Genomic DNA, 10,088 nt, shown 5'->3' on the forward strand with positions numbered 1-10,088 from the left:
ACGTGTTGTCCCTTGACGTTTTTTATGAATAATGCTTTGTCTCTTTCTCTCCGAAAAGCAGGAGAGATCACATTCCCACATCCCAAAGGAACAGGACTCTGAGTATTCGCATACAGGTTTCTATTTGTGTCAACCCATACTGATCTAAGGGCAGGCCACATGGGCTTAGTTGGTCGAAGATGGGACTCTGGAGTTTTAATCCTGGCTTGACACTGTCACTTGGACGTGTTCAGTATCTCTGCTCCCATTCTGTCTATACAGTAGAGCTAAGCTACCACCATGGGTGCGGGGCTTTATCTTGTCTCCCTAGAATACTGATGTTCACGTGACAGGGGCTACGGAAGTGTAGACAAAGGACTACTGTTTGCAACGGATGCAGGAAGCTTGGTGGGATTGGTAACTGCTGGTGTGTAAGGATAATTGACTGCCTGATATGCTCTGCTCTGCGCACTTCCTCTGGACACTACCTAATCCTGGTCTTCTGTCAGCAGCTGGGAGTGGATGGGATGATACCGCATTGCAATAATGAATACTTTCTTGTGTCATTGCAGGAGCTATGCAGAAAGAAATTTGGCAAGAAGTCCATTAGGACATGGACTAAGTAATGGAGGAGGTAGGTGAGGCTAAGGATATTTCAGGCCCAGTGAAGTAGCCAAAGGAAGCAGAAAGTAGAATGAAGTTTGTTTATAAAATTTAGCTTACTTAAATGTTTTGTGATAGTGCAGAACTCTGGTCTGAATTTTCAGGGTGGGAATCTGCTGGCTGTGTGATGTACTAGCACTGTTCAGCACCTTGTGCCACATGAGTAAATATGCTGCATCAGTTTTAAAGGAAGAAATAAAAATCCTTTGAAGGCTCCTGCCTGACTCTTAACCTTACCATAAAGCAATATGGAGAGGTAGCCAGAGCTCATAGCAATAATCTGTTGAGTATATCAACTCATTAGCTCTCGTTAGCTTTCAACGTCTGTTTTCTAAAATGGCTTTTACCTTCTTTTATCCCAAAGCAGATTGACCAGAATTCATCACTGACTTTCTGGCATTGGATTGAGTGCCATAACACTACTGATTGGGCAAACCGTCCCTGGGGAGAGGGCATCACTGCTCCCTGCCTCGCAGGCTAGCGAGCTGCAACTTGCATGCATATGCATGCCTGCCTCTGTCTCCCCTTTAGTGCCTCATTAGAGACATCTCCTCTTGGAGCCCGCCTTGCATTAGGACAGAAGTGGATCACCAGGTCTGATGCACCACAAGCCTCTGAGTACATCTAACTTTTAAATGTTTGCACATTTCTCTTTTCTACTGGGCTGGGTTTTAAATTATAAATGTTACTGCCTTGGTGCAGGATTTTAATAAACGCACACTGTTACCTCTGACTGGTTTAAAATTATTTTTTGTACAATTTTTTAAAATCGTATGGGTATTTCAGTTTTAACGGAAATATTTTAGAAATTTACTTTTAAAAAAAAATAATATATGCTAGATTCCTGTGACTGCTGTATGTGGTATCTGAATGAGTAATTTTGGTTGTTGTTTGTTATGGTACTGTTAACTGGCTTTATGGATTTGGGTAGAATCTATTTTTGTAGCTGTTCAAATCAGAGGGAAACTAATTGAACTTGATTTTTGTTCCAACACTACATTGCTCTTTTTTGGAAATAAAACTCTGAATTCCCTTTTGTGATCCTTGTCTGCTCTCATATCTATTCTTTCCATCAGCAGCTTCTTTCACATTGGCAACAGGCTCATGCCCACTTACCCCTTGAAGAAGGTGGAGCTGTCCTGCTCTGAGCTGTAGAGGCAAAGAGCACTCCTGGAGATTAAGTGGCCTCATTAAGCAAGGTGGTGGTTTAGAGAAGAGACACTTGGCAAGCAAGTTGATTGTATCACTGTCCTGCAATTCATACATCATGTTGCCAGAAAAGGGCACCGCTTCAGATTATAGTCCCCAGAAGGTCATCTACTAGCTTGTCCTGAAATAACTTGGGTGATAATACACTGAAGGGAGAAACAGTTGATCTGGCAATGCTGCTGTACTAGTCAGCCAATGGATTTTGAATTGAAACTGGTGAAACTCTGCATAGAGCAGTCTGTTACTCTTTAAACTTTGGTTCCTTTGTCCCTGACTGAACACTACTTTCTTCTTTTCCAGCTAAGAAAAAGAACAGAGTATTCTCCTATTTCTCTCCTGTAACTTGCTTGCAGCACTATGAGAGTCAGTGAGAAAGAACTAAATCCTCCCAGACTGGGTGCTGAGCTGTCGTCCTTGGCATGCTTTGGAAACCTCTCCTGGGAAGCCCTCTTGTTTCAGGCTCTGTCTTTGTCTTCCTGAGCAAGGCAGAGGGATCCTTTATTTCTTAGAGTACTAGGGTGGCACTTTCTATTCTGCAGGAGAATATGGTTGCAGAGTTGCTGTTGCTCAGGTGATGTTTCAGGCACCCTTCCTTCTAGAAGTATTAGTATCTCTTTTGAGACCTAATTTATTGCTAATGAGGTTTTAGAGAGCCTTCTGTCGTACTCAGTGTGGTCTGACAAACTAGTTTCCATTTCCTTATTTCTACTAGTTTCATTATTTCTTTGTTTCTATTGCTGCAGGATTGAGGCTAACAGAAAGGTAGCCTGCTGTTTTCCACCTCTTGTGCCAGGCACTGATGCTGCAAATTTACAAGAAGTTATGGTTTAATCAGCAGCTTCTGAGCTGGTGTGATCCTGTGCCTGCGCATCATCCTGGCACATGGGCTGATTCTAAGGCCTTTTCTGAGTATTTCATTTGCTGGCAGGCTTGGGGTAAGTGACATGGCAGTCCTGCTCAGAAAGGGCAAAAGCAGTTTGACTTCTCCCCATTTTCACCCACATAACTTAAAATCCAAAAGGTCCACTGAAAGAGTTGGACAAGTCACAAAAATGCTATCGTAATTTGTACACCTTAAAGTTAATATAGATTTAAAAACAAAACAAAAAACCTTTATCCAGGCTTCTTGTTATTTTCCTGAAAGCAAAAACCAGATTATTAATGGGATTGAGTAGTTTAGGATGTGTGCTGATATATGGCAGATTTTTCCTGGCAATGCTTATTTGAAACCTACAGCTGAAGGATTCACTGGAGTAAGCTGCTTGGCTTATTGTTGTGAGCAAAAGTATTAAGAATCCTTTTAGAGCTGCCATGCCTAAATACCAGAGAAATAGCAAAGGGGCAAAGCAGGGGAAGACTGGAACTCGTGTTGTGCTTTCAATTCTGAGCTGAGCAGGAGAGGATGGAAAGGCTCATGACATTCAGAACTAGGGTGTATTTTTTGTGCTGTCAGAAAACCACTAGCAAGTAAAATCAGTGATGGGATGAGGTGTTCGTGAAAGATGGAGTCTTCAATGAATGTCTGTAAGGAGCTTTTGAATGTAATGGGAAAAATCCCTCTGCATCTCTCCCTTTCAGGAATTGCCTTCTGAGCCTTGCTGTTACCCTTAGTTTGCCTGTCAGCTGACAGTAACAATAACAGCCTGTTTCTGATCAGAGGATTCAGCTGCTGCCAAACTCCTTGAGTTTTGTGCCTACCTCTACTTTTCACTTGAACTCCCCTTGTCTGGGATCTGATAGAAGCTTGCTGTCTCCAAGAGCTAATGCTTAATGCTTGGAAGCACTCTGAGGGCTTATTGGCCCTTATTAACGTTATTGCCAGTCAGGCTTTGGCAGTGCTCTCCCCTTCTCCTGCTTTATGCAGTCTCACTGGGGTCTGGCACCATAAAGTGCCCCTTCACTGCAGAAGCTGAGCTGCTGTTAACACTGGCTGCCAGCGCTTGAAAAAATCCTTTCTTATAGCTATGCTGGCAGCATGTTCCCTAACCCTTGCAGACCTGTTTCTCTGCAGAGGGGGAAAGGCTTGGATCACAACTAAAGAACAGCCCAAATTTTCCACGTCTGAATACACATATTGGGTACCTAATATGGGACGCTGTTTTATAGTGGCCTGAGTTTTAGGTCAAATGATTTCTTGTCATGTGAGCTCTTTTATAGTGTTGTGTATTTGGTGCCAAAATTCTCTAGTCCTAGAAAAGCTTGGCCTGGGGCTCTGTGGTTTGGTGTTTGGTGCTTTTTTTTCCCCAGTAGTAATGCAAGCTCTCCTCATATGTTTAGCAACTGAATATTTGCTGAATTTGTCTAACAATTCTATTAGAACATAATGTTGGAAGGAAAAGTACATTTTGTCTTAGTCGTAAGGCCTGAGGCATGTCTGGGTAGTGAGAGAATGAGAATTTTTTACAGCTTAATTGGTCTGTTTCTTAGAATATGGTTTGTATCTATTGCAGCTAGAATAAATGCATGCCTGGACTGTAGTCCTAAATTCAGCCTGCAAAGCATGTCACTGCCTATGTGGCCTCATGAATTGGGATGTCTTTAATAAGAGCAGGACTGGGATCTGGTGTTGAATTAGCATGGCTTAAGAATGAGACAGACTTTAGTGGAAGTTTTCTTCGAAAGCCCAGCAGGCCTTGCTAAGCCACATTATTTGACTTAGTGATCTCTCTCAAGCAAAGGCCAAGGTTGTGTTGCAACTGTAGCTGATTCCCTGAGGTAAGTCAGGTGGAGAAAACAAATTCCTTCAGTAGTTGCCACAAGCCCTTGGTCACAGAAAACTCAATGCCTTCACTAACAGCTGCAAGCCCCAAGTGCTTGGATTATTTCCATGCAGCACATCAACCTCTTCCTCCGACATGATGGTGATTGGGAGTTTGACAAGCTTTCCAGGGTAGGCACAGCTTACAAGAGGACCAGCAAAACCCTATGTGAAAAGGCTGCTGTAGCAGTAGAATGGTCTTTGAGATCATCCTGCTGTTGATTAATTTGTTGGAACTGTTGCTTGGATAGAAATGGTCCCTCTCAAGCAGAGCCCCTTGCCAAATGCATCTGAGTAGTGGTTTCTGGTCGAGGAAGGGCCTTTTCTTTGTGCTGCACCTGCGGAGATGGGTAGACTGAGGTGGCCTGGCTTTCTCTGGTGGCAGTTGCAAGCTCTGCAATGATAATAGTAAATGGTTGCAGGGAAAGGGGATTGTTTTCTCCAGTTAACTAGTTTATGCTTTAGTTAGTCTTCCCCATAGCATGGGAAGAAAACAACTGAAGTAAATGCTCTTCTCCGTGCGAGTGGTCATGTTCCACTGCCTGGCTGCGTGTAGCAGCAAGGCTGCATAGGCTTTCGTATCAGGAAAGAGGGCTGAGGCCACAGCTGGGTGTCAGCAGAGAGGGCTGAGTTTCTTCCCTTCTTGGCTGGGTGCTCCACAGCCTCCTCAGAGGTGTCTTCATTACTTTTTATGCTTCCTGTCACTACAACCGCTGTTCAGAGACACGATTCCAGAGCGAGAGGGCTGAACCTGCCCTCTCGCAGCTGTTGCAGGGTCTCAGCCCTGTCCTGCTGCTTCACCTCCAAGCTGTGACAGCCATGAGGTTGGGGGTCTGGCAGTGCTTAGGGAAAATGCTCTGCCTCAAGCGCTGCCCACCCTGCTCCCTGTCACTCTCCCCCGTGGCTCTGCCCTCACCTCGGAGCGGGATATGGCACCTTTTCCCGCCCCTTCACCTCACCATGGCAGAGGGCACTGCCCGCCATGGCTGCTCCTGTCAGGCGGCTCAGCGGAAGGCTGTGGATGTGCCCTTAGGACAGCTTTGCTGTGCATGCCCTGGCACAGCCATCTCTCTAGAGGTATACCACTAAAAAGTTTCTCTTTTGTGCTAATGGTGGAGCAAGGGTTATGGCAGTCCAGGGCAGTCCCAGGAAGCACCTTTGTCCCTTAGAAATATGCTGAAGTGTCCTGGGTGAGGTCCAGATGCTGTTCATGGCTGCCACCACTGAATGCCTTCTGAGCATGGCGTAAATGCATAACAATACCTCACCTTCCTGGTACTTTACCCTTACATTCATCCCCTGCTCAGCAGAGGGTCAGCAATGCTGTTCCTTATACTGCCTTTGCAGCAGCCTCTGCTTTTGCTGCCTAAAATAGGACTGTGAAAGCAACAAAGGTGGGAGATGGGAAATTCAAGTGAGCTGTCTCTTCCACCATCAACTCTGAGCAGAATAGGTGACCACCCTGGTGCTGGGGGAAGTCATACCCTGAAAGGTCAGTCAGCTTTGCCAGGGACTCCAGAGGGACTGATTTTCTTGTAATGAAACACTGTTGTGTAAACAAACTTCTCATTTTCCTCTTGCATCTCATGAAGATGTGCTTTTTATAAATGTTGACTGAACCATGGGGGTGGCAGGAGGAGGGTTGTGGGGAACACAACAAAGACAGGAGAGCTAAAAGGCTCCTTGCACTTGTGGCCTGTTTCAGTAGACAGGAAAGTAGCTGAAAAGGTACTTTGGTGTGTGGCTGTTACCACTGCACACCTCTTCCCCAGCTAAATGCGTAGAAACTGCTGCTCTCCAGCTCTTCATGACAGCTTTTGTGTCCAGAGCTAAGTTGTATTTTAAAACGGCTTTTTGGTGAGGGAGCTCTTTTTAAGATGGATGGTCCTGAACACATACTGACAGCAGTCAGGGAGAGTCACCCTAGGTAGGAAGGACCTGTATCTCCATGGGCAGAGCCCAGCCTGTCACTGACTCTTCCCCCTTCAAAAGATACGGATCTCTTCTTCCTGTATGCTCCTGTGGCAAATGAGTCTGTATGTTATGCGCTTATTCCTAAAGAGACTTAAATTGTTGTTCATTTGTTTAAAGTCAATCTCCTGTTCTCTGCTTATGCTTAGGGCAGGGACTTCAAAAAATGAAGCTTGGATTCTGATCACACTCTCCTTCCTTAAAGGGAACTTAGCTTTATCAGATTGCTGTGCCTGAGCCCTAGAAAAACAGGCTGAGCTCTTAAAAACCAAATCTGCTACACAAGGACATCTCTGAGCTGCTGAAGCCACCCCAAAGTCAGATGTTACAGCTCAAGTCCTGATGGAGGTAATAGTCCAAGAAAGCAGAGAATATGCAGGTTCAAGTAAAGGCTTAAGTGTTATTTTAGGAGAACCTGGTAGCTTAGGTGGTATATTGAGTTGAAAGCGGTTTAAGCTATTGCTGAGGGAGCTTTATTCCAAACTGCAAAGTCTGAAGATTATTGGATTTGGAAGAGTGCCTGTCCTGTTAGCCACACTTGAATTTGGTGGAGGTATTCTTAAAGGATGTGATTGTTCTACAAGTACATTCTCCTGTCTTTATTCTGACACAGATAAGAGCAGATTAAATGCAGGCTTGTGACCAAAGGCGGTATGATAGCCCTTAATTGGTTTGATAGCCTGCAATATTGTCACTGCTGTGATAGTTTGCTCACAGTTCAGACCTGATGATATTTGCCTGTACTTTCATTATAGGAAGACGTTTTGAATGCCAATGAACAGTAATGAGGACTTTAAAAAAATCCATCTCAAGGAAATTCAGTTCTGTCACGTTAAGCCCATGAGGCACAGTTTCTGGAAATAATAAAACTTAAGCACTAAATGGTAGTCACCTACTATGGAATTAACCTTTCAAAAAGACTGGTTTAATTTTATACTTAGTTGACTTGCTGGAGGCTCCACATGGACCCCTGCAGTTGGCAGTGCCTCAGTCCTAAAGGCTCAGGAAGCACAGAAAGAAGCCTTTACTGAAAGCCATCTGAGAGTCCAGGCACTATGACTTCTGTTGTGCAACATTCAGGGTCCATCCTTAAAAAGGCTTGTTTTGACTATGGTAAGTGGGACATAAGAATTTCAAAGTGAAATAATTTCTGAAGTGCACTGTGCTTTCAAAGACTAATTTTGGGTTGGATGGAAACCACTCCTACTCTGTTTCAACTGTTTAATGATGTTGCATAGGCAGATTCCTCCCTACTGTTCTCTGTGCCCCTTCAACTGTTACTTAGAGGTTTGTTTGTTAAACCATTAGAAAACCCTGCTTGAAGGTAAGATCTTCATCTAGTAATTTTTTTTAGTGCACAAGAAAAATGCTAATTTCTCAGTAGCTCACATCACAGCCATGAATGAATGTATCAGAGCTCCATGTGTCTCATTAGTTAGTAACATGGGAGGCAGGTACCATTAATAATGGTAGATTTTCTTGGACAAGAAGCAGCAGATAGTAGCTGTGCACAGAAAGGCAACTTTCCATTAGAATGTATACTGCATGGAGGTGACTCAAATTCTATAAACCATTTCCTTGTTAAAATGATATCTGTTGAGAGGTATTTATTACTTATGAGGATATCTCCTGTACGTAGGAAGAGACGAGTCCTCTCGTAAAATGAATAGGGATCTATCTTCAGTAGATTAAGGAAATTAAATATCTGCAGTGGAATAGAGCATGAGACACTGACAGGCTTGTTAATATTAAATAAGAGAAAATGTTCATCATCCTAGAAAATAAATGGCAAGTTTTGGAGGTTAATCCCCTTGAAAAGAGTCTTTGAGTGTGTCTTCTAATGTCTGGCTAGGCAAACCACTCTGAGTGTGTCCCAGATCTTTGGTAATAAAGCATAATAAGAGTGCCTGTGCTTGTAAAACTGTAGAGACAATATAACAGGGCACAAAAAGCATGAGTGGCCCAATATCACACTAAAGTTTCTGTTGTTCCACTATAGGATAATCTGCTTTCGACAGAGCATCTGTCAAAGTTTCAAAACAAAACCTTCTTCTAGGTACTCTAACCTCCCTGTACTCTCTTCCTCATTCCCTCCCAGAGCTTAGGAACCCAAAGAGAGTTTCACATCTGCTAAGAGCAGGTGTCGCTGCTAAGAGCTGTTCTGCCCTCCTGTGTCACTTGTTCCTGCTCCCTTTCTTCTCCTAGTACATATTTGTGCTTTTCAATTTTGTTTTTAACTATGTTAAAATTTTGCTGAATCAATCAACTGAACCAATGCCTTATGATCTTGCTTTATGATCTGGAGTAAGGGAATAACCAGCAAGAGCAGTTGCAGGCAAGCAGGCCCACTCATTTAAGAGGAAGCTCACCATTAGATCAACTTATCTGAAAGGTCAAATTGCACCAAGGTGACCACCAGAACTGGTGCAAAGGAAACAGCTGAGGAATACAGAAGACACTGGAAGGAAGGACTGGCCCCTTTCAGATGACAGTCATAAAGTCAGTTTAGCTGTAATATGAAACCTCACCCCTAGCTGCATGATTCCTTCTACCTTTATCTGTGTAAGCTTATTAGCATCTGCTGGGGATTTTCAAATACCTGGGTGTAACCATTTCAGTCTGGACAATCTAACTTTCCACTTTGATCCTTTGATTTATACTTCAGGGGCTATGATGCTTTCTGCAGAGAAGTCATTTCTCACGGGAGAACAGGCCCTGTGGGCAGCCACACGCCAGGGCTGTAGCCCACACAATTGGAAAGTCTCTTGCATTCATGTAAAATTGGTTTGAAAACCGGTTCAGATCCAGGGGATTTCACTGACTCACGTGAGTTCTGTATCAAACCCACAGTTCCCAGCTATGCGGAAAAGGAGAAGGGGAACAAGGACTGCTCCTTATTTGAGGCCACCCTGGCACCTCAGGGTGCCCAGTAAAAAGAAAGTATGATGGAAGCACAAAGATCACATCCTCTTTGTACTCTAGCTTAGCACAGGACACAACAGCAGTGAAAATGCAGTAGAATGACACATGGGCCTGTTTGCTGGTTTCTAGTCATGCCAGAGTTCCTGCTGTTGTCATTACTCTGTTCACTGTTGTTACCTGCTCTGGTTACTGAACCAGCAAGATTAAAGTTAGTACAGGCTTGCCTGGCCTTGCATCTTCAGTTTGCTCTTTTTAGACACTAACTACACAGGTAGGTCAGGGGATTAAAAGGAAGAAGCCTGAGCTGTCTCTTAGCGTAGTGCAGAGTCTTTTGGCTCAGACCCAGATGAAGTCCATCCCTCCAGTAGGGTGTAATACCATCTGTACTGTGTTGGCCTGTCGTTTTGGCTGACCTCTGGGTAGAGGCCATGGGATGCTGGCTTCCAGTGTAACAGGATCATCCAGCCTCATTGCATGGCAGACAATTGGGCAACAAAGTGCTCGTGAAACATTGAAGGAGGCTGGTTTCAAATGTATGTAACTTAATTGTTTTGGTTTCTTCTTGCAGTTGCGAATACTTCATTTG

The 10,088-nt window shown here is 44.0% G+C and overlaps 1 protein-coding gene across 1 annotated transcript in view; it reads left to right on the plus strand.

Moving 5' to 3' along the window:
• LLGL2 (lethal giant larvae homolog 2 (Drosophila)) overlaps positions 1–1,674 on the plus strand; it is a 26,797-nt gene extending 25,123 nt beyond the window's left edge. Inside the window, exons 25-26 of the mRNA XM_009323761.1 lie at positions 552–613; positions 1,007–1,674. Of these exons, the coding sequence (XP_009322036.1) occupies positions 552–613; positions 1,007–1,014 (70 nt within the window). The 3' untranslated portion in view covers positions 1,015–1,674. The remainder of the gene's footprint in view (positions 1–551; positions 614–1,006) is intronic.
• The last annotated feature ends 8,414 nt before the right edge of the window (positions 1,675–10,088 follow it).

Source organism: Pygoscelis adeliae, unplaced genomic scaffold, assembly GCF_000699105.1.
Source record: "Pygoscelis adeliae isolate BGI_AS28 unplaced genomic scaffold, ASM69910v1 Scaffold75, whole genome shotgun sequence".
In the NCBI taxonomy this organism is placed as follows: domain Eukaryota; kingdom Metazoa; phylum Chordata; class Aves; order Sphenisciformes; family Spheniscidae; genus Pygoscelis; species Pygoscelis adeliae.